Genomic DNA, 25,590 nt, shown 5'->3' on the forward strand with positions numbered 1-25,590 from the left:
GTCTCCAGCTATTCCCCTGCCCATTCACTCTGCTGTCTGGATTCACACTCACCACTCAAACTTCACTTTCAGAGGCGACCAGAGACCTCCCCAACGGCCCAGTCCAAGAGCATTTTCTCTCCCTCTGCTGTATTCTTGCCACCTATCTGTTCTTTCTCAAACCTCTTTCACTGGTCCCTTCATTTCATCCACCATTTTCACATAGTCCTCCCCAGGGATCTCTCTTTGATTTTTCTCTCCTTTTAATTTTATAGTAGTGGTTCTCAACTTTGTTGAGAATTCCCCGGAATCACGTGGGGAGCTGTGAAGACCTGCCCATGCCTGGGCCCACCTGCAGAAGGTCTGATTTAATTGGGCTGACGAAGGGCCCAGGCATCAGGGTTTCTAAAGCTCCTCAGGTGATGCTAAAGTACAGCCAGGTTTTCAAACAACCAGCCTCTATGCACTGGCTGAGCGATTCCCTCTCATGGCTTCTAACCCAAAACCATTAAGTTCAGTCCCAAGTTCTGTTAAACTACATTCACATTTCCAATTACTTGCTAGATAATTCCATCTGAATGCTCAACAAATATGAAAAGCCTAAGGCACTAAACTGAACTGATCTCAGGATCTCCTCACACTGGGCTCTCCCTATAACCCTGGTCTTCTTAATTAAGTCATTATCCTCCCATTTCTAAACTCAAACCTTATAGTAATCCTCACAGCTCTCTTCAGAATCATTCCACTAAGGTATAGGTTCTACTGGAACTTAGCAGAACCCTACGGAGCAGCGGTCCCGAGCCTTCCGGCACCAGGGACTGGTTTCGTGGAAGACAGTTTTTCCACGGACGGCAGGGAGGGGAAGGTTTCGGGATGATTCAAGCGCATTATATTTATTGTGCACTTTATTACTATTATTATTACACTGTAATATATAATGAAATAATTAGACAACTCAACATAATGCAGAATCAGTGGGAGCCCTGAGATTGTTTTCACTTGCCACCCAGTGACAGGGTTTTGATATGAGTCTGCAAGCAATTGATTGATTATGGTCTCTGTGCAGTCAAACCTCTCTGCTAACGACAATCTGTATTTGTAGCCGCTCCCCAGCAGAGCCAGTGTTTTCCTTTTTTTTTTTTTTTTTTAAAGAATTTCACTTTATTTATTTATTTATTTAATTTTTGGCTGTGTTGGGTCTTCGTTTCTGTGCGAGGGCTTTCTCTAGTTGCGGCAAGCGGGGGCCACTCTTCATCGCGGTGCGCGGGCCTCTCACTATCGCGGCCTCTCTTGTTGCAGAGCACAGGCTCCAGACGCGCAGGCTCAGTAGTTGTGGCTCACGGGCTTAGTTGCTCCGCGGCATGTGGGATCTTCCCAGACCAGGGCTCGAACCCGTGTCCCCTGCATTGGCAGGCAGATTCTCAACCACTGCGCCACCAGGGAAGCCCTAGTGTTTTCCTTTTATGAGCAGCGCTTGCACTCTCTTCAAACCACTTATCCTACTGTACCGTAATAATTTATGTAGAGAGTTTGTGGACTCCTACCATAAAAGCTCTTGAGAGCATGATTTTACATATATGTATATTATATTTAAAATATGTATTTATAATATATACCTTGTATATGTATATATGACACAGACAATATGATACATTTTGAACAATATATTTGGTATGCACAGAATCAAGCATAATGCCCTAGCAGAGATGTTCAAAAATGTACTGTTTATCTAATGCGTATTTGTTGAACATCTACAACGTGGCCTCACTATTTCTGGTACCTGGGATGCATAAATAAACCAAACAAAGACTGTTCTCAAAGTGATTCTCAAGAGAAAAAAAACAATGTATAAACAAATAAACAATGTATAAACAAACATACTGGATAATTTCAGTGGTCCTAAGGTCTAGAAAAAAATAAATCAGCATTATAGAGTGCTTTAGATCAGGAGTCAGAAAACTTTTTCTGTAAAGGACTATATATTAAATATTTTAGGCTTTGGGGGCCACATGGTCTCTGAACAAAAACCACAGACAATATGTAAATGAATGAGCATGGTTGTACTCCAATAAATATTTGCTTACAAAAATAGGAGGTGGGCCATATTTGGTCTGTAGACTGTGGTTTGCTGACCCCTGCTTTAGATAACAGGCATGGCTTCTCTGAAGAGGTGACTACACAGTAGGACATGAATACCTAGAAAGAGCCAATCCTCAGCCAGAATGTTCCAGGTACAGGGAAGAGCACTTGCAAAAGCTGTTGTTTGAGAAGCAGAAGTAAAGCCTTCATGATGAAGTGTGGTGAAAGAAAGGATGGATGAATATATAAACAGAGGCATGAATGAGTGAACTTTATCCATATGGAAAATAAAAACTATTACCCTAAGCAATAAATAAGCATTCCCTCAGTTGAGATACGTTGCCACATTCAAAGAGAAGAAACAAAGACATGATTGCACAGGAAAATAAAAGTCAGTAGGATCTACTCAAAATTAGTTTACTCTATGAATATCTATGCACCAAGCACTACTGCAGGTGCCAGAAATTAGGCAAAATGTTTAATAATTATGACTTCTAAAGGTTTAGACAATTACAATGCTGGATTCCATTAATTCTTAGCTCTATATATATATTTTGATTTCTAGAAGCTGAAATATTCAGATGACTTCTATGTACTAAGAAGTACTATTTGGGGCTTCCCTGGTGGAGCAGTGGTTGAGAATCTGCCTGCCAATGCAGGGGACACAGGTTCGAGCCCTGGTCTGGGAGGATCCCACATGCCGCGGAGCAACTAAGCCCGTGAGCCACAACTACTGAGCCTGCGCGTCTGGAGCCTGTGCTCCGCAACGGGAGAGGCCGCGACAGTGAGAGGCCCGCGCATCACGATGAAGAGTGGCCCCCGCTTGCCACAGCTGGAGAAAGCCCTTGCACAGAAATGAAGACCCAACACAGCCAAAAATAAATAAATAAATAAATTTATTAAAAAAAAAAAGTACTATTTTTTCTTAGTACTATTTATCACAAAACTAAGAGCAGTACTATGATAGACCAAAAAAAAAAAAAAAAAGTGACCTGTGAACCTATAGTACATACCAATTAATTTCATTTTAGAAAAATATTTTGGAAAAATTCTTGAACATCAAATATGTTTAAAAATCACTGAGATACTCTTCATTAACGGACCTGAAGTTGAGTTTAATTTCTCTTTTACACTGTAAAATTCTAATTATTTTAAGAAGTGTGTGTAAATAGTAACAACTCAAATAAATGTGAGTACTCCACTTTTGGAAAACCGATGAGATGATATAACACTTTTAAAATAAAGAACTTCTCCCAAAAGATACCTTTGGATATTATATGATTTAATTTATGAAAACTGATCAAATAAGGCTACACACAATTTGTGTCATTTTAATGAACTAAATTTCAAAAACATACAGTCAATAAAACATTTTTTGTTGCAGGGAAAAACATGGGCTTTGGAGTTGGCTAGACTTGGCTCTGTATTCTGGCTCCCCCACTTGCTGAGTCTGCAGCCTTGTAGGCTCTAAGTTCCTAGAATCACAATCCTCACCTGTGCAAAGGGACAGACCATCCCTCCCAGGGTTGTAGGAGGATTTAATGAAATATGGAAGGTAAAGCACTTAGAAATAGGAGACAGTCAATAAATTTAAATTAATCGCCTCTTCCCTAAGATTATCCCAAACAGAACTATATCTGCATGAAATGTATTTTAAATGATGATGATTCAGTGTTCCTCAGTCTTTATTAAGAAGTACATACCTCTATATTCATAATACCAATCAGGGGGAAAAAAAAAACAAAACTGGGAGAAATCTTTCAATTTTCCACTACATGGGACTATTGGTGTGGGTTTATGAGACTTCATTCATAAAACTCTCCTGGTGAGGAAAGTTTCTCCTTATTGACAAGCTCAATCCCTCCTAGTGTTATGTACCAGAAGAGATGTCATATTTCTAGCCATCCTATAAGAGGACTGCTTCCCAGCTCTTATATTGTAAGGACAGTAAGAGGATAAACTGTTTAGAAATCCCTCCAACAGTTAGGTCTTTCAGTCCTAGTGACGCCCTCAACCTGGCACAGACTTCTGAAATCCCCAATATGATTTTTTTTTTATTTTTATTGGAGTATAGTTGGTTTACAATGTTGTGCCCAATATGATTTTATTAATGAAGATGAGTGAGTGCCAATTTCATTATAAGTTTTAGGACTAGAGTATACTGACCCCATATTGTGTGTTCCCAGAAAAGGTGTGTAAAACTGCCATCCCACCCTGCGTGTGGTGTGATTTAAGGATCAACATTTTTTTATGGCTCTTACATGCATGGTTTTACAGTTTTATTGTTACTGATATTTTATAAAATTCAGAACTATTGGCTATATAAGGGCTGTCAGGGGAAGAGAAGTTTTGCAGAAAAACATGGAGATCATTTTTCAATGGCTCAGGCTTGCATAATCTCTTCTGAGCAGCTCCTTGAGCATTCAACAACATTCATGTTTCAAAAGTTCTATTATCTTTTCCCTGAATACTTTATTTTTCATTTTAAATTTAATTTTTGATTTATATCATCAGCAAACACAGAGAAAAGTGGATTAACATTCCAGATGGGGTAAATAATCCCCACATTTAACCTTGACTTCCTACACTCACTTTCTCACCTTTATTCACTTTCCTCCTCTCTTTCTGATTAAACATCATAAAACTAGGCTACCTAAAACAGATTCCAAAACTTCCAATGTTAAGAGTATATAAAGTGGGGGACCCATTTACACAAGACAATTATTTTCCAAAAATTACTTATATCCAGTAATTTATTTCATGGCTTACTACTGAAATTGTTTAAAACCTAACTCTTTTCATGTTTTACTATTAAAAAATAAAAGACAAGGGCTTCCCTGGTGGCGCAGTGGTTGAGAATCCACCTGCCAATGCAGGGACACGGGTTCGAGCCCTGGTCAAGGAAGATCCCACATGCCGCGGAGCAACTAGGCCCGTGAGCCACAACTGCTGAGCCTGCGCGTCTGGAGCCTGTGCTCCGCAACAAGAGAGGCCGCGATAGTGAGAGGCCCGCGCACCGCGATGAAGAGTGGCCCCCGCTTGCCGCAGCTAGAGAAAGCCCTCGCACAGAAACGAAGACCCAACACAGCCAAAAATAAATTATAAAAAATAAAAAATAATAATAATAAAATAAAATAAAAGACAAATATTTGGGGCAGCATGATGTAATAAAAATAAATCCACAACCACATCCACCTCCTTGTTGCCTCATCCCTTCCAACCCCCTGGGCAAAAGGAACATATCGCAGGATGATTCATGTATTAGGGGCTTTCTAGAAATGTCTGGCACTAGTATTAGCAAGCACAACTATTTCCAAATATATTAAATGTCTGCCCAGTTGTTCCTTTGTTTTAAGTGTCACACTAAGAAAAAAGAATTTATAATCTGAAATTCATTCTTCTTTTCTGGCCAACTGTTTATAAAAGAACAATACTGACAATATATTTGGAACCACAAAAATACAGACATTATAAAAACAATGATAATGTTTTACTTTTAGATGACAAAATTATATAGTTTAATATTATCAAACATTAGGAATGTAAACCATATTTGCTAGAGTGCATATACTTTAAATTCTAAACCAAACAAAAAGCTTTATCTGAAAAGTGGTTAGGATACGTTTTGACTACTTTCAAGAAGGCTAATGTGTTGGTTTCATAAGTCTCTTCTCCACACTGCCAGAGTCAACACAGGGTAGAGGCTTTACTCACATTATGAAATAATTTGGCTACAACTACTTCTCTCTAAACCCCTGCCAAGTATGAACCGCAAATACCAATAAAACAAAAGAAGCAAAATCAATTTTTTTCCATTAATCAGAAAGCTCCAAAGTTAAGACACAGGGAGACATATAAGCAGAAACTGTAACAAATTATAAATCCAATGGTGATTTACACATGTTTACAATACCTTTGATATAATCCTATAGGCTAAATTTTGTGATTTCTTTCAGTGTGATCTTTCACATCAATTAAGCTGAATTCTTTTTGAGAGTTGTAATTACTTCTTAAGAATTTGTTTCTTTCTGTAGTTCAGGGTAAATGACAAACCTGCATTTTACTGATGAGGAAATGTAAATTTATTTAAAAAAAAAAAAAAAGGAAAGACAGACCACTTAAATTCTTTGCAGAGATCCTTTAGAGATAGTCATACTTCCCTCAGGAAACTGCTAACAAGGAGAGGTGCTCAGACCCCCAAGTAGCTATTGTCACCCTTTGCCCTTTTGATACATGAACTTGTTAACCATGTGATTGGCTAAGGAATCTAATCATATATGTCAATAATAAAGAGCAAAGCACCCTGTAGTTTTCTATTCTACTCCCCTGTGAAAGACAGATGTGTTGCATCTAATTATTAACTGATTGGTATCTGGAGAAACATTAACATAATTGGCACATTTGTTCTAATTAACAAAGGGAAATTGCCACATGCCACCCAATATGAAAAGTGAGTCCAGCAAGCATTAGCTAGAAAAATCCACGTCAATCAGAAAGGTTACTCTGCTAAACTCAAACTGGAGTGCCTCAAGTCCCAACACTGAGGTTGAAAATGACACAACAGAGTTGAGAAGCACGTGTACACCTAAGAGAATGGAGATTCAGCCTAGAATTGTTGTATGCAGGTACATCAATCAAATAAACGTGAAAAGCAATTATGGGGCAATTATCAAATGCACACTCAGCCAAGCCAAGATTCTAGAAGAAGCATTAGCTAGACGCTGGGAGTTGGCCAACTTTTAGTGGATGGTTTAGAAGTCACAAGTTTGAAGCTTTTCCTGTATTCGTTTGTTTTAACCTTGCCCTTTAGACCGGTGTTTCTCAAACTGTTGAATTTTAGAATCACCTGCGGAGCTATTAAAAACCTATTAAAAATAGTGATAACCCAGGCTGCATAAAATACCTATTAAATCAGTATCTTTAGCGTGGGCTATAAGCATCAGTATTTTCTAATGATTCCCAGGTGATCCCAATGTGCATCCTAGTTTGAACACTATATTGCAGACTCGTTCTGATAATTTTGCTGAAATGCAGACTCTGATTAAGTGCCCTGGATGGGGCTTGAGATTCTGCCTTTCTAAGAAGCTCCCAGGTCAAGTCAGTACAGATAATCTATGCATCACACCTTGAATAGTAAAGCCTTCACAATGCCAAACGATACCTCTAGCTAATAAGCCTTCTGTAGACTTTCACCAGGTAGGATTTAGCTCCATTGCTTCAGAGTTCGAAATCACAGAATTATTTTCTGCCGGTGTCTCACACTGACAACAGGTGTCTCATATGACCAACCAAGAAAGTCTTCATTATAGAATGCAAATAAATGTTATTTACCCATTAAAGTTGTGGGTAAACAGTATCTTAAAAGACAAGAATCAAAACGCCATTAAAAAAAAAATAAAGCGTACAAAGAAACTCTCCCCGACCCCAGGTCCATTGTGGAGACACTGTTCTAGATGCTGCCTCTTTTCAAGAACAGAAGGCTACTTTGTTTACGCAGCTATTTGCTTCTCAGATTGGCAACAGCAGTAAGACACTCATTCACTTCGGCATTGACCACTGTCCAATATGCTTTGTGCCTTTCAGTAGTAGCTTTGTGAAAGTATTTGTATTTTTATACTGTAAAAAGAACTGGACTTCAAGCAAGTTGAAATTATATCTTTAGACAACTGTACCCAAAAAAAAAATAGCCAAAGGATTAAAAAAAAAAAAAAAGCATGTAAAAATGAAACCATGTCCCACAGACTTAACAGAAGCTGATAACTAATAGAAATTCTTGAGCTTATCTTACAGAACCGCAGATACGGCAACAGCTTGTCCAAACCCCTTTGCTTGTAAACTCCTTCACTGATTAAGCCCGTTTTAGTATTTCTTTCTTTTTTCGCCTCTTTAATCACATACCTCCCCAGCTTCCACTCGGTCCAGCTGTTCCACAGGAACTTGAAGTCAGCTCCGGCCCAGTGCGAGCGGCTAAGGCTGCTTGGGACCCCTGACCCTAAAGCTGGGCCTGAGGCCAGTTTTTTAGGCGATGAGTGGCCTGTTGACTTCAGAAGCCTGGAAACACACCCTCCGCTCACGCTGGGCGCCTCCACTGCGAACAGGCAGCAGCGGCGCACGGAGATGCGCCTGCGCAGTACACCCACTTCCTCACCTTTCCCCACCTCCAATCAGCTTTCCCCAGCCTAAGACCGCCTCGGTTATCCCACAAGCATCCCAACCCCCCTGACCTCGGGGAGGTGGAACTAAGACTTGTTCTCCATCTTGTTAGTTGGCTGCCTTGGGAGCAAACTCTTTTCAGCTGCGAACCTCAGCGTCTCAGGGATTGGTTCACTGCGAGTCTGGCATAGGGACGTGGTTAGTAACCTAACAGAAACTGGAGTGACATTTTGCTCAGTTGTTGCAACCTCTGCAAAGGGAAGGAATTTGCTAAGAAAGGGATGTTGTTTTCCTGCTGGGGAAACACCTCCTTAATTGCACATATGTCCGGCTCATTGCTTTTGAGAGTTGAATGCGTGCAGACCACGCTGTAGAGGTGAACTTGTATTGAAATCTGAAAACTTAACATTTCTAAAGCCTTAAATTCAACTATGAGGAGATGAAAGCACGTTGATAAGTGAATTAATAGTGACAACCACCAAAAGAGCCCAAAGTAGAATGACTCTATCTGATAATATCTTACAAGGGAGCAAAATGGCACTGAAATGTCCTTAAAATGCTAAATTTTCCAGGGCAAAAGGACTATAAATTGATTAGTCCTGAGATAGTTCCTAACCAGTCTTTACTATAAACTTGCCTTTCAGGTTAAGTAACTCTCAGCATTTCCTCATATTTAGCAATTAAGGGCGTTGGGACTCTTGCTAAGTCTGACCACCTTTAAAAAACACTGGCTTTTTGCTCTTTTTGCTATGACTGCCATTTTTCATCCACAATCAGTTTACAATAAATAGTGCCTCTAGGCATATGAAGAATCATTGAAAGAAATTTCAAAGCAAAGAACTTACCCAAGAAAAAAAACTTTTTTTTCATGAAATAAAGGCTGTGGAAATAAAAGACCCTCCTGCCCTGCGATTATGTACTCGGGCTAGGTCACTGCCTGTTACTGAAGCATCACTGAGAGAGAAAGAATGTATTTGAAAACAGATGAAGTCTACTGACCACTGATTTTAGGTCAGCTAAGAAAAGCTCACTCTACTGGGTTTGCTGACCGTTAGCATGGAAGATTTCACTTTCTTCTGAAGGACCAAATATTTTCTAGATTTTATTCATTTAATAAAATCAGATTCAAAATCCAAGTTCAGAACTTTCTGTTCCCACAGGAATTAAAATATATCCTTTATTTCTCCACCTTTCTCTCTCTCTTCTACTTCTACCCTAAGACCATCAACTATCTTCTCTTACTTGAAGTAAGGCAAGATCTCCTAAATGGTGTCTCTCTTTCCATTTTTACACGTCTAAAATCTATACTCCCTAGAGCAGCAAGAATGATCTGTGAAATAAATATATATCAGGTCATGACAATTCCTTACTTAAAATCTCCAATGACTCTGCATATATTCAGAAACAATTCCAAATCCCTTACCATTACCACGTGTTAGTCCCCAAGCTCATCCTAACCCTTTGACTGAAGGGCTTCCTGCCCTCCTGATGGCTCACTGTGTCTCAGAGACACTGGCCTCCTTTTTAAACCATAACCACATTCTGAGGTATTCTGCTCCCCTACCTGGAGCTTCCTGACCCAGATCTTTTCAAGTCTGGCTCTTTCCTGTCATTCAGATCTCAGCTCAAATGTTATCTCTTCAGATAGATTCTCCTTGAACTTTAAAGTGACTCCTGGTCCCCAACAACCGTCAACCTCTCAGATACGACCTTGTCTTATTTCCTTTAACGTGCAATTATCTGACAATATCTTGCTCTTTTATTTCTATTCTTGTTTATGGTTTTGTTACCCTTTAGGGACTTTGACTGACAAGTATCTCCTTTAGCTAGAAGAGTATCCAGCACACGGTGAGTGGACAATTAATATTCCTTGAATAAATGAATTAGTGATTAAAAATAAAAACAGGATTTTGTACTGTAGGCTCAAAGGAACCACTGTGTATATGCAGAAGTCAAGCCACAAATCTATTATAAATCAGAGGTTTATTATTTATTCCTGTGTTTAATTTTATTATAATTTTTAACTTGGTTCACAAAGTTATCTGTGCTGTGGTGCTCTCTGTACATAACTATTAGAGGCGCATTATTTACACTGGCAGAAAAACATATCAAGTGACCAAAATAAAGAGATAACGTTGGCAAATATTGACTGGACCAATGCAAAGCTTGCAAGCTGACTACCAGTCAGGGAACCTGATACTTGTGGCAAACCTGTTTGTAAGGCTGATACTCATCTCATAAGCAAAACCCCTTCTTGTTGCTACACACATGCTAGGAGAAAATTCCAGCAGATATCACTGGGCACTGAAAGCAATGTCTCCCTCCAAATTAGTATTCAAACTCTTCTTTTCTCTCTAAACCTTTTTTGTCTGCAAGGAATATAAAGCACAGCTTGGGAGAAAATGCACCTGCATGGAAATGCGTCGACACGAAGTTCCAGCTATGAGGGAAGGGCAGCAAAACATGCACTCCTCTCATGAAACAAAATGTTCATTAGCCATATTAATAATCAATTAGATGGAGAGCTACCTGATGCTGTACATTTGGTGAGGCCTCCAGCTGCCAGCAGCTTTTTCCCCTGATGAAGCTGATGCTGCTTTTAAAAAATCTCTTTCCTGTTTAGCAAGACTAAACTCAGCAAAATAATCTATTCTTTTGCACTTCACCCCATATTTTCCCACTTGCTAATTAGAGATGCAAAAGATGACGTTTTTAAGCACAACTGGGTCAATATGTTGAACATTGTGCCCTGTTCCTCCAATTAGACTCCTATGAGAAATAGTTCGATTATAATTAGAGGAGCAATTATCCCCTTGTTTAAGGTGACACGAATCACAGGTTTGTTTTGGTGAAAAATTCAGCTTTGCTCCTTCTGCCATGCCAACAAATCTTGTATCCACTGATGTTCTGATACCACTACTCTCCAAAAGAGATAATCTGATGAAATAAAGCATCTCTGAGTACATTTCTGGCTCACCATATGACAGCAACATTTTCCAGGCAGAAACTAAAATGAGCAAAGAGGGATTCATTTCATAGAGTGCTGCTGTTATGCCACTGGAGCAACCCAGCACCCGTGCATGGGCATATTAATTTTCTGGCTTCTTTGGGGAGATGGTGGGTTTCTGCCAAAAGGCAGGCAAATGCCTCCCCAGACATGGGAGAAAAGCATTATATTTTTGGCTTGATCCTAGCAAAAGAGGTATTAAAAATACTGAGCAATACCATTTTAGAGTATTTCTGGGATTTGTTATTCTTTCTTTCACCTAGTCTACTTTTAATTTAAATAGAATTATTATTAACCTGTCCTACAGTCCTTGAACTAAAGTAACTCTCAATGGCCTTTTATTCCCATCCAGTGGGTCAGAAGCCCTAGACTGATAGATTCCCTTACTCCACCCTCACTGAGTTCTCTCAGTATGCGTCTTCAGAGGTGACAAACATCCTTTCTCTGAGAAGTTCCATTTCCTGAGGTGCAGCCTCTGTGTCACATCCAACAGGGACTCTTTATTTCATTTCGTTAAATATACTTAGAGAATCTACGATGCAACCTACAGTCTGCTGGTGTTAGAAACATGAACAAAAATCCCGTTTTGTTCCTTATTTCATCCCAGTCTAATCAGGTAGGACAGTAGTAAACAGATACATTTCAACACAGATAATAGTTGGAGCTGTAAAAAATCAGGGTACCTAGGGGCTGATGTTCAGGCAGTTATACTGGTTCATTCATACCAGATGTCAGATACTGAATAGTTCTGCATCTGCTACTTAATAACTGACATATTTTTCTCTTAACTAATGAGTACTGAGAGGAGTTCTTAGTCAAAACTGCTACCACCTGGAGAGATAGCATATAAGGAATCCTGGGTTGGCCTCTTCCTCCTATGACACTTTCTTTGTCCCTCTCTTTCCTTTGGCTTGGAAAAAGGAGAACTACCAACAGTAGCTCCAGCCCAAATTTCCTCTTTGGGAAAAAATATGAAGTCTGGTCCAATGTCCTGGGTCCATTATGACTAAACGGACCACTTGAAAAATCAGAGTAAGGACAGCAGCACATCAGGACTTGCTGTAGATATTCACGTTAACAAGTCATCTGTAAAGTAAATATGTTACATAAATAAGGGAATTTCCTTGTTTTAAAGCTCAAACGTTATCTTCATTTGTAGCATTTATGGACTCTGACCAAAGTAAATGGCTAGAAGACACAGGAGGGCATCTCTGTGGCTTCCCTGTGATTCTTCGTAGGGCAGAAGCTTCATCTCTGCACACCCCACAGCGCCCAACACAGCCGCACTGTACTCAGTAACTGCTCTGAACTCAAGAGGTCGAACTGAGTCTTCTGTGAATCAACAGGTGATACACTAATAGCACTGATAATGCTATTGAGTGCTTCCACATGGTCTAAGTGATTTGCATATATCTCATTTAACCTTCGGCTACATTCTGGAGAGACACCATTCATTATTATCTCCGTTTTGTAATTTAATTGAGGAAACTTAGATACCGAGAGCTGAAATACCTTGCCTAAAGTCCAAGACTTAAAAATGGGGACACTTGAGTTTAAACCTAGAGTTCTGTAAAGGAAATTAGCTTAACGTTCTGTAGCAGAAATTAAAGCCAAAATAGGGGAGAAAATTAAATGTTATTTATTACCTCAGATATGCCTGTGCCATTATATGCACCAAAGGTGATGCTTCTGTAACTTAAGATTAGTAGAGCTCTTTGGAAACCTACTGACTTTTATGGGAAGGAAATTATTGTCTCCTGATATTCTGCAAAGAATGAACTTGACTACTTATTCAATGATGCTAGATAGATACTTATTAAACAAAGATAAATTGAATCAGTCAACTATGTATTTGTTGAGCGTTTACTGAGTTTTTCAGATTCATTTGCCTTGCATACAAAAGAAGCATAAATCCTTGTCAGCATGGCCTGATGTCTTAAGGACTGATTTTGTTTATAGTAAAACATGAGAGTTTTACCTGCTGGTTTCCTTTTAAGATCAATATTCCATTTTATGCTATTTTCATGCTTTTAAATTCCTCAAATAAATAAATAAAATATTAAATGATGAATATATATATCATTAAATTAAAACAATCTTATAATCCCTTAACTCACCACGTTACATTTCATCCCTTTCTTCTTTAATTTATCTGCCCCTCTTGAGCAAATGACAGTTGTAACGTGTCACGTTAAGGTATTCATTAGATTTCTGATCTTGGTGATTCTAAGGGTGCTGAAAATAATCAACACAGGAGTTTATCAGCCTGCTCTCAAGCATGTGTGTTTGATCTCTCTCTTGACTTCAAAAAAAAAAGAAAAAAAATTCAGATTATAGTTCTGTGAATGTCAAATGGGTATATGATTTTTGAGCTTGCCAAATGTTAATTGGTCTCTTCCCCAGTGATGATACAGATAAAATTCACAGCCAATTAGTTTGCACTCTTGAATCTTTACTCCTTGACAAAGTGAACCACTTTGCTGAGGAGACCAAAGAAATGAAGAAATTATAGAATCTCCTCACTGAAAATCTCTGCAGGGATTTGCTCTCTTTAAGAAACATCAAGTCAAGAAGAGTCTATGGATACCTATGTTACTCAGGATATGTTTTGGTCTTCAAGGTAGTTTAATGGTGGAGGTTTGCATTAGAATTTTAGAAATACAGTTCAGGAGACAGATGCCCTTATTGTCCTAAGTGAAAGGAAATATTGAGGAGAGAAGAGCTGCCTCCTTTATAATCACAATAAATCATATTGTGTGTCAGTGTTGGAAGATAAGGTTTTGGAGTGGCTGGATAAAACAGCAACAATCATACAAAGTCTCTGATACAGTGCTAGAAAGTGCCATGGGATGCCAGGAACAAGGCAAAAAACAGCTCTCTTCTTTCAAAGAAAAAAGGAAATTTCATTAAGAGTGCCACTTAGAGTCTTTGCATTGATACGTTGGAGCTATGGATGACTTGACAGAAAAATGGGCATTTTATTGTTTGGTGCTAATAAAAAGTCATGGTATAAATCTGATTTGTAATATTTCATTAACTATCAATAGGCTTTGTTTCACCAAAAACAGAAGATGAAAATAAAGAGCTAATGGAAAGCTTACAGGATGAAACTAACTGACATTCCTCAAACATGTTTTTATTCATGGTGTGTGGCTATGGCTTTTAGGTATGTCCATAAATATATCACAGAGCAGGAAATATATACGTGGAGTGCACAGGCTCACACACACACACACACACACACACGCCTTTCTTACATTTTTTGCAAAGTATCAAGAAAAATAATAAAGTTGATGGCACATTATTAAGTCATACCACCCTTCTCTATGATTAGTGCCAGATAAAATAAAACAGTGTTTCTGATTTCTTAAAAGACAATGACAAAATTAAACCAAGCTGCCTGTGGCTTTGTCCAGTGGGGCATTCTAACTGACTCCAAGTCATTAATCAGTTCCCAATCAATCTATTTTGCCAGTAGCAAGCAGTTAGGACTCCATTACCAACCATTCATCATGCCATACCCTAATTCACTGCACCATTAGCCATGGACTAGGTCTCTGTTAGAATAACTTAAGTGCCAGTTGCTAAATGTGAAGCATTTTTGCTACTCACTTCAGCCACTGGGATCCCTTCTGGTGGTCGACACTGGAGCAAGACTTCCTGTTCCAAGGATACTTCCTTTCCCAGGGGTTCCTGCTCAAATGTCTTCCGCAGATCTGGAAAGCACAAGTAACAAAATATAAGACAAAACGAATTAACATTTATTCATTTATTGGAAGTACAATAAACATTCTGCAGCTTCTTGTTTGATGTTTCTTTGTATTTTTTAATCATGTTAGTACTGTACCATAATGTGGGTGATTATATTCTGTGTACTGGAAATTATGAAACTTGGAGGCTATTAACTGTTCCTACTTTAATCTTCACTGGAATGCTTTGGAGATCCTCATTCTAACAATTAGTGAAACTCATTCGTTGCACTTCCTTACTATTTCTTAATAATCAACTATAATGATCACATTTTTAATCAAGAGAATCCCATTGTCATGATGCTTATTCATAAAGTCCCTGAGGTATATTCTTATTTTTTCTTTCTTCCCAATAGATACTATTGAAGCTGTACTAACTCTGAGATCTTTTGATAACTCAAAAGCAAGTTTCTGTTCAGAGTAAAAAACAGAATGCTGGAGTCCTGAAAGAATGACTACAGCTTCTTGAGGTGTCTCAAACACAAGACAGGGAAAAGAGTAATTATTGGGATGAGTCTAGAAATATCTCAATATGTAATAATGTGACCATTCTGCAATTAGAAGATTAAACAGTCATTTCTGCTCAAATATACCAAGAATCTAATTACGTATTTATTTCAGCGGTCCCCAACCTTTTCGGCACCAGGGACCGGTTTCGTGGAAGACAGTTTTTCTACGGACCAGGGTCGGGGGAGGGTTGGCGGGGGAGGGTTGGCGGGGGAGGGACTGTTCAGGAGGTAATGCCAGCAATGGGGAACCGCGGATGAAGCTTTGCTCACTCGCTGCCCACCTCCGGCTCTGTGGCCTGGTTCCTAACAGGCCACGGACCAGGGGTTGGGGACCCCTGATTTATATAGTTATAGTTGCTACAGCAATATGCAGTACAATTTTAAAAACTGCTATTGATGGACACGAAAATGTTAGAAACCAGTTTGTCATTTTAAACACCAAAGCTAAAAAGTACATGAGTCAGTCACAGAGCTTTGAAGGAGCATCTTTTTTTTAAAGCAAAGCAAAAAAATTATTTCATACATGTACTCTTCAGCTCCTTCCCATTAAAAGTTATTGGAATTTTACCCAGTTGATTTTAGTAAAAAGTTAATGCCTCTTTCCTTTCATCCCATGTCCCCAGCAATGACTTCAGAACCTAAAAGCACCATTTCAGCCTACTGAACTAATGAGTGGAAATCTGAAGACTCTGGAGGTGTGCCTTTAATGTCTTTCAAGGAGCTATTAGAAAGCACCACTTGGAAAATGCAGTGAGAAAAAAATTCATTGTCATATACTTGCCTTTTGGTTGAATTTCTTGGCAGAAGAAAACCTTCAAGAGCTTAGGGGTTGTGAAAAGATTACTGGATCTATGTGGGTCTGGAGTAAGACAAGAGACTCTACCAATGGTGACAGAATTTCTGTCAGAAGGGCATTTCTATTTTGATTATCAAGAAATTGAGTATGTTGCAGGAATGAACACTTAAAATCCACAGAGTTATTAGAACTTGAAAGTGATCTAAACCAGGTCCTTATTTTACATATGAGAAACACATTTCTCAAATTACTCAAAGCCTCACAGCAAAACAATTGATGCTGCGTTAGAACCTGCAGATTTGATACATATTTTTCTATCCCACACATCCCTTCACATCTCTTTTGGTTAATTTGTGTCTTTTCAACAGAAACATTAAAACTTCTTCTGCTCTTTCTTTTCTCATATAGTAGCTTCTCATTGTTTTTAATCTGCATTAAGATGAAATTTTGGCAAAACACCAAATATTAATAAAAGCAATAGCAGCAGTGAACAACTTTAATGGGATAAAATGTTCTTAACAGGGTAGATCTTGTTGGTGAAAAATGATTCTAAAAAACTCCCATCTGATGCAGGGTAGGGTGAAGACCTAAAGACTGGAATTAGTTCTCAAATCAAATAACATATTGACTCTCAGTTAAACTAACCAGCATATCACAAAATAAGGATTGAGAATTAGAAAGAGTGAGGCACATATATATCCAAATAGTCAACACAAATTCCTTTAACATTTGTAAATTATCTCCTTAAGGTAGACACTTTATTAGGTACTTAGGATGAAGATATGTAAGATTCAGAATCAAGACTAGAACGGTAAGCTGAGATCTATTTAAGAAAAGCCTTCCTGCCATGCTAAGGCATGGCAAACCCTCAAAGGCTTTTAAGCAGAGGAGGGAGATAGGATGTCATATTGCCCTCGGTGTGATTGAGGTGGTGGTGAAGAAGCCGAAGGTAGTTAGGAACCCATCTGAATAGATCAGGAGGGATGACGGGGTCCTGATCTCAGCTAGTGACAGTGTACAGGAAGGGGAGAAAGCAGATTCTAATAATAAATAGATCATATGTTGAGGAACACCTAGGTATTTGGAGAGTGACAAGAGGAAAAGGTAATACTATATTCTTAGCTACTGCAATTGTTAAGTTGATACCAGCATTAGATGAAATAATACCAAATGGGGCAGAAAAGTGGTGAGAAAGATAGCAAATGTATTTTGGTACATGTTCAGTTTGGTGCAGCGGTAGGCTATTCAAGTGGAAAAGTTCAGTAGGTCCATATCATGGATTCTCAACCTCAGCACGACTGACATTTGGGTCTGGATAATTCTGTTGTGAGGTTGCCCTGTGCACAGTAAGTTGCTTAGCAGTATCCTTGGACTCTACCCAGCAGATACCAGTAGCACCCTTCCAAGCCATGACAAAACAAACGCCTCCAGATAATGCCAAATGTCTCCTGACATGAAAAATCACCTCAAGTAGAGAACCACTAGTCTAGAGTTTGGAAAAGAAGGCCTGGTAAAAGACCTGTGCTTCATTGTCTAGGAGACAGCTGAAGCACTAGAAATAGATGACACTACCAGGGCAGGAAAAAAAAAAAAAAAAAAGAGGACACCAACATTCAAGAGGAAAACCTGCCTGCAGAAATGATATGGTGTGAACAAAGACGTCGGAGGAAAAAACCGAGACAAGTGTCAGAGAAGCCAAGAGGAGAATAAAGTTTTAAGAAGTTGGGAGGCCAACAGGACAAATGCAGCAAAGGACTCAGAAGGAGAAGAAGTTTGGGGAATTAAGGAGTGAAGGGGGAGTAGAAGCCCAGCTGAGTTGAGGGTGCACAGGAATTGGGAAAATGACCATCAGGAGAACTCCTACTCTTTTGCGAGATTTTATGGTGACGGAAGTCAGCAGCACCATTAGGGATGATGGGTTCGAATGTAGCAGGCTATAATTCTTCTTAGGATGTGCTATAGTTTTGGGCACAGTTTTCACATTCCTGCCACATGAAGGCTCACCTTTTGAGAATCCTCATTCCCTAACTGAGAATGGTGACCACGCATCAGAGTCATGTACTTCAAAAGACAGGTTTAACTGAACCATCACTGAATACCATATAATTCTGTTGTTGTGATGTTATTTAATTTTAAACTCTATGTAAATTTTATCTAATTTCTAAAATGATTCACATTTAACCCCCCACAAGGTAGTACTTCTTCCTGAAAAATCCTTTTAATTCCTGCCCCAAACCTCTTTTCTAGCTTTCAGGTTGTGTAAAGAGCGCAGAATATATTGTGCTGTCCAGCATGGCAGCTGTTCCTTTCATATGCCTCCACGGTACTCTGGTAAGGGGGTGAGTAGCATTTTAAGCATACCCTTTATCATTTGGAGAGATGTGATAGAAGGCAGGCTGGATGACTTGCAGGCAGAGAGAACACGAGGGTGACGAATGGATAAGCATGAAAAACGGACACTTGTCAGCTAGGAATTAGATGTAAAACAGAATGTTTTAGAATAATGTGGGTATTCCTGTCAGGAAAAAAGATGAATTTTTTGCCCTTGGAAGACCTTTAGGATTCTACATTTCTGTTTTCCTTCCATTAGTTCTAAGGCTGCTACTAAAATAAGTATAAAGTCCTTTCATTATAACCTAGATTACTTTTGCAAAGTAAACTTGGCTTACCTCTGATTTAGTCATTGACTCCATCAATTAAAAGAAAAATCAGCCTTGTCATATGCATTCATTCAGAGAGATGTTTACTTAAGAACATGAATATTGGCTTACTAAATCCATACAGAGAAATCCAATTAGCAGATGTAGAATCAGACCTGAAACTATATGGATTTCTATTTAGCATTTACACAGTAATCGAAGAAAGCCTTTTAGAACACACACATGTGTGGGTGTACACGGCATCTCGTTTTTTATGGTAGAATTTTGATGCTGTCAATGAATTTTTTTGCACAATAATAATACTGTGGTTACAAATATTTATGATGTGAAACCCACTAATTTTATGGCATTCTACAAACATGGACTCTGCTTTTTGACAATGTGGTGGGCAGAAAAGAAGGCTACCTGGGAGTTCGAAGACTGTGGCCTCACCTTCCTCATTTGTAAAATGAAAGTAAGTGACGGAATGCTTTTGAAGGTCTCTTTTGTCATAAGGGCCTATGCCTGAGTAGACTAACGTTTTAAATATGCATTTTAGGGGAAAACAGCCTATCCTTTGTGAAATAAGATAAGATCTTTAAGGATTTATACCAATTATCAAAGAGAAATAATAGAAGAAATTATTTTTCAATAATCTAGGAGATGATGCATCTTTGAAAGAACAGCTTATATATTTTCCTCTTACGACAATCTTCATGCAACTTTTGTACACTTCAATATACAGGTATGGGTAAGAGTTAGAAAAATGGGATGATGGATGGGTTCCAGAAGATTCCATATTAAAAATATCAGAAAATTCTTTGTACAAATCCAAGGGAGCAATATAATATACATCACAAAAGCAGATGAATATTAAAGCTTTGATGATTATGAATGCATTGAGAATTATTATTATTTTTTTTTAATTAATTAATTTATTTATTTTTGGCTATGTTGGGTCTTCATTTCTGTGCGAGGGCTTTCTCCAGTTGCGGCGAGCGGGGGCTACTCTTCATCGCAGTGCGCAGGCCTCTCACTGTCGCGGCCTCTCTTGTTGCGGAGCACAGGCTCCATACGCGCAGGCTCAGTAGTTGTGGCTCACGGGCTTAGTTGCTCCGTGGCATGTGGGATCTTCCCAGACCAGGGCTCGAACCCGTGTCCCCTGCAATGGCAGGCAGATTCTTAACCACTGCGCCACCAGGGAAGCCCGAGAATTACTTTGACAAAACTAATTTTCTCTCTCCATGGAGAGATGGGAAGGAAATGCCTACCCAAAATAGCATGCAAGAAAGCCTGTCACACCAAAGCGCATATTTATGAAAGGGGCCCAAAATCAAGTCTCCTCCGCAGTGACCTCCCTCAAACATCTTTGCCTAACACCATCTGAAAAGGGTGAAAGTGGCCTACAATGGGAAAGTTGAGGCTGGAAAGGTGGGAGCTTTGACTATAACAGGTCATACTACCAAGCCCCTGTGAGCCCTGCTGATTCGGGAAGGAAACCAGGAGAAACTATCAGCAAAAATCTCCCTATGGTGTCTAAGCAGGCAGGTTGCTGATACTATTGTCTTTGAAAAAGAAAATAAACAGGTTCTCACTCCAAGTTAAAAAAAAAATAACTTACATTTGTTAAAAATGTTTATCCCCTTAGCAATGCTACTTCATTATGCAGAAAGAGTTATTAGAATAAAATATTTTTTAAAAGACAAAATCTTGACAATGTGATAAACTGATATTATGAAGTTAAGAGTTCGTGGATGCGTATACTTCAAAAGATTATTCTAATGGAAATTAAAGTCCTTAAATTCCATTGAGTAATAAGATATAAATGACATAGTATTACCTTATTAAGGTTGGTTGCTTTTTGTTTTAGATCTGATAGGGTTTTGTGAATATTAGATCTCATAGAGTTTTGTGAATATTAAAAGAGATATTGAATCTGAAAAGGTTTTGGAAGATTATGAAGCACAAAACACATGTAATAAATCATTACAACTATTTCTATTACTATTAGAGAGTTCTGGCATGAAAGATGATTACTCATCTGAGTAAATTTCAACATGTCATTCGCTTACACACTTGGGCCATTTGGTCTATAAACTATAGGATCTAATATTCCTTACTATTCTTATGGAATTTAAGGTTTATTGTTGAGTTTTTCAAACTGTGTGTCATGACCCCTTAGAGGATTATGAATTCAATTTAGGGGATTAAAAACCAGCATTAAAAATATGAAATGGAATAAATAGAAAATGTCAAGTGATCATACATAGTATTATTATGTGTGTTTATATGTACATACACACACACACCTCTGTGTATTTGTAGGTATGAAGAGATGGGTATACGTTTATTTAGTGGATCATGATATAAACATATTTTTTAGTATAGGTCACTGTGAAAGAGGTCTGAAAGCTCCTGCAAAGCAAGATAACATTGCAGCCAAGAGCAAGATCTTCAGCATGGACAAACTTGGGTTCCGGTTCTGACTTTACCCCTTGACTAGCTGTGTGACCTTGAGCACACTGCTTAACCTCTTCTTACTTTAGTTTCTTCAGCTAAGAAATGAGTATGATAATAGTAACTATTTTACAGGGTTTTATAGCAAGAAGCACCTATAAAACTCTAGCATCATGCCCTAAATATAATACGCACTCAAAAGATAGTAATCCCCACACCATTTCCCCCCCAGTATTAGTGAATTTTAGTATGCTATACAAACATTAGGCATTATCATTGTTAGTCAAAATAATCATAAACAAGTGAGACAAAGTAATTACGAGCGTGGAAGACTAATGATTGAAAGTGATGTGTCACAAAGAAAAACTTAGGGATTACCATGCTGTGCTTGAAAAAAATGCAGATTTCATAATCAGATTTGGCTCCAGGAATCCACAGTTTTTATTGGCCCCCAGGTGTGTTTTACACACAGCACTAAAATCTGAGAACTACCAATTGATTGACTGATTATTTATGGAATACCCATGATATGCACGGCACTGTGCTAGACTCTGTAGGCAGAGGGAGAGAGGGGCCTGGGAGGCCGTGAGAACCAAGAAGACCTGCTTCTACACTGTGGCTCTTAAGACAGTGAGTCTCTGTTGGTGTTTCCCCAGTGTCAGTACTTACTTTTGTGCAGGTTGATGGCTGACATTGTCTAACACAGACACTGAAATTTCATATGTGTCTAGGGGACAGGCAGGTAACTTAAATGAAAGAAAGTTAGGCACAAGAATTATTTTTTTCTTAAAACATAGCACCAACCTGGGCTGTCTTAGGTTTTCCAAATTTTAATAGAGACATGGGTACAAAACCAATTCACTTAACTTTTTACTTGCTACTCAGCTCTATGCTGCCATATAGGAATGCAGACTTGGTGGGCCACAGACCCCATATTTGACAGAAAGTAGTAATCAATTAATTCTTTTCATGCTCAATGAACAAAGGTAGTAAAAACATTTTTTAGTTTTTAAAATTCTGTTTCATTGTACTTTCAAAGTGTCCCTCTAGCAAATAAAATAATTCTATGGTCACATATAGTAACAATACTTGTGTTCTTAGAGGGAAAAAGTGTGCCTTTCTTTCAATAATGATAAAAGGGGATAATTATGTTGTCATAGTAGAGTATAACTTATGCTTAAATCACCAAATCTGGCTGTTAACAGGAAATAACTGCCATGAACCAACCAGGATAGCATATTTTGGGAAAACTAGATTAGACTTCTGAGCTTTGAGCATTTATTAAAAGTGAAAAAGTCCTGACAATGCTATAGAACCCTAAAAAGTTTGCCATGGTTTTCTTTTCCAGGAATAGAGTATCTTTGCTGGAATTAAAAAAAAAAAATCATGAAAAAAATGTTATATTCAGCAACTCCTAATGTGGTTTTTAAAAGGAAGGGACACAGTATATAAAAAATGTTGGAAGGAGTTTTCTTTTTAACTTGCTTTTTCTTCTCAAATATTGCAAAAGATAAAACAAAACAAAACAAAAACCCACGAACCAATCAGCATAAACATGAAGTTTCCTCTATGGTTAGATTGCAAAGTGAACTATCACATTTCTGCAAACCTGTACAATGAATTGGACTGTAAAAAGAAAAGTTTAAAACTCAGATTTACCATTTCCTAAACAAGTGACTAGGGTAAGTTATCTAATATTTCGTTTCCATGCTTCTGTTTCGTTATTTGCAAAATAAGGATAATAACAGATCCTACCCAAAGGACTGTTGGAGGCATCAGAAAAATTAACATGCACAAGGGGCTTATAGAATTAGGCATACAGTAAGCATGCCATAAATGTTGGTTACTAGGACACAGGGTTTTTTAAAGACAAAAGAATGAAGATGAAAGATTTTTATTTTGTTCCTGTTATTGTTTTGCAACCTCTTTTTACTTTTTAAAAAACTAATGTTTTTGACCAATCTTATGAATTTACCACAAACACTTTCATAATATCATAGTTATAGGCAGGGACAGAGGTTAGAATAATCTGAGCAAATCAGCAGAAAGATTATCTGGCAGTGTCTTTAGTTTTGCCAAGGCATGGCTATCCCTTACTGCACCGGGTCATTTAAACAGAAATTCTGAGTAAGCAAAGTCCCTGCAAAGGGAAGTACAATTTCAGCCATTCTTCTTTATTTCTTGGCTTTGGGGCATTTATAGGACGAATATATTGTATTCAGATAGTTTTGCTAAAGGGTTTTTAAAAAAAATAAATATTTTACAGCTAGAACTCCAAAGACATCCATTACAGAGAAGAGGAAGAAAAAAAAAAAACCCATATAAGCTACCCTTCTATTCACACTGCATCTTTATTTTCAGAAAAAAAAATGACTATATGTCATCACAATATTTTTTAAGGTATGTCTTAGGGGTAAATAATAAGAAACATGCCAACTTTATGGATGAGGAACCCGATATATCAAAAAGTTAAGGCTCTTTTCTCAGAGTACAAAAAAAGAACACGATTGCAGACAAGCTTTTTTGCAAATAAGCAGTTTAGCCATAAACTTCCCATTTCATACAGCATAAAACATTACTTTAATGACATATTTTAGTCCAGTGGGTTACCAGCCCTTCCTATAGCACATAGATGGATGATTTTTCCCAAACTATAACTTATGAGACAGTATTTTATCAATTAGATGTCTACCTCTCAGAACAAATATGAGCTATAAATGCCTAGGGTTTTGTGGAGCCTCCATGAATCTTGAGAACTTCTGTCTAAACACAAAAGCAAATAAGTTTGGAAAAATACAGACTGATGCAATCAGGTATGTGTTATGGTTTTTAATTTTGAAATAGGAACCACATGATGGACTAATTAATATAACGGTTGAGATTTATATGACACAAGGAGACATTTATTGTTAAAATTTTTGTCTTATTATCTAAAAATGTCTAAATTGTGCAATTAATCTCATCTAATTAAAAAACCGGCCTCTGTAACTTACAGTGGGTTTACTGGGGACTTAAATGGTCATACAGGGGATCAAACCACAGCTCAGAAGTGCACGTTAGTAAACAGGCCATTTATTCTGGTGTGGTGGCAAGCTTGCTGAGCTCTACCAAGACATTGGTGTTAGGCTGCCAGATCCTGTCATGGTATAACCTAAGTCTTTCAGAACACCTGGTTAATGCAGAACACCTGCATTATTTGGTTAAACTGTATTTTTAATTTTGATTATGCCAAGTAGAGTAGACAGGTAGGAAATGGAAAAGTAACATACAAGGCCACAAATAATGACTTCTGTATATACAAACTAACACAATAATTGACAAGATCACATATATATTTAACTGGAGATACTACCACCCCTACTATAGAAATATTAGTTCATTCATTCCTTTCAGATATTTATTGAGTTCCTACACAGTGTCAGGCATCATTGTAGGCATTCTGAATTCATGAGTGAACAAACCAAACAAAAATCTTTGCTCATGTGGATCTTACTTTCTAAGGGGCTGGGGAAAATAGACCACTAGTCATGAACGTAATAAATAAGTATATAGTAGGTTCGAAGTTGATAAGTGCTATGGAGAAAATAAATAAGACAAAAGTGTAATGGGAATTTGAAGTGGGGGGAGCACAGAGGCAATCAGTTCAGTCTATCTGATGTCCTCAAATTCCTTGGGTGATAAAACATTTTTACTGAAACAACAAATCATTAGCATGAAATAGCAGCATCACTTTGCCTTATCATATGCTTACAATTTAATTCGGTTTCATTCCATTTACTTACGTCTTCAGTTACTTTAGCACCAGCCACATCTAAGGCACTGTTTTTAGGCACTGGGGATATAATGATGAAGAAAATAAAGTGCCTGCTCTAGTGAAGCTTATATTCCAGTGGTGGAGCTAGTCAGCCTAAAAGATCATGAATAATGATGAAGAGAAATGCTCTCAAGAAAAATAAAGCAGGCTTGGGGTTAGAAGAGTGACAGAGTTGGCGACAGCGGGTGTTAGGTAAATTGGTCAGGGTTAATCCCTCTAAAGAGCTGATGTCTCAGCAGAAATCTGAATGAAAGAAGGAGGTGAGCCACTGGTAGAACTGGGGAAGAATGTTTCAGGTGGGAGGGAAGAGTTATTGCCAATAGCCTGTATCTGGAATGAGCGTATTAAACATTGCTAAAAACAAACTGGTATAGTTGGAGCAGACCAAGCAACAGGAGACAGGCAGGA

The 25,590-nt window shown here is 38.2% G+C and overlaps 1 protein-coding gene across 4 annotated transcripts in view; it reads right to left on the minus strand.

Moving 5' to 3' along the window:
- The window catches only part of UNC5C (unc-5 netrin receptor C), a 401,808-nt gene that overhangs the window by 97,129 nt on the left and 279,089 nt on the right, over positions 1-25,590 (minus strand). For all 4 annotated transcript variants that reach the window (XM_057547099.1, XM_057547098.1, XM_057547097.1 and 1 more), the window contains exon 4: positions 14,831-14,934. In XM_057547099.1, the coding sequence (XP_057403082.1) occupies positions 14,831-14,934 (104 nt within the window). The remainder of the gene's footprint in view (positions 1-14,830; positions 14,935-25,590) is intronic.

The sequence above is a fragment of the Balaenoptera acutorostrata genome, chromosome 5 (genome assembly GCF_949987535.1).
Source record: "Balaenoptera acutorostrata chromosome 5, mBalAcu1.1, whole genome shotgun sequence".
In the NCBI taxonomy this organism is placed as follows: Eukaryota; Metazoa; Chordata; class Mammalia; order Artiodactyla; family Balaenopteridae; genus Balaenoptera; species Balaenoptera acutorostrata.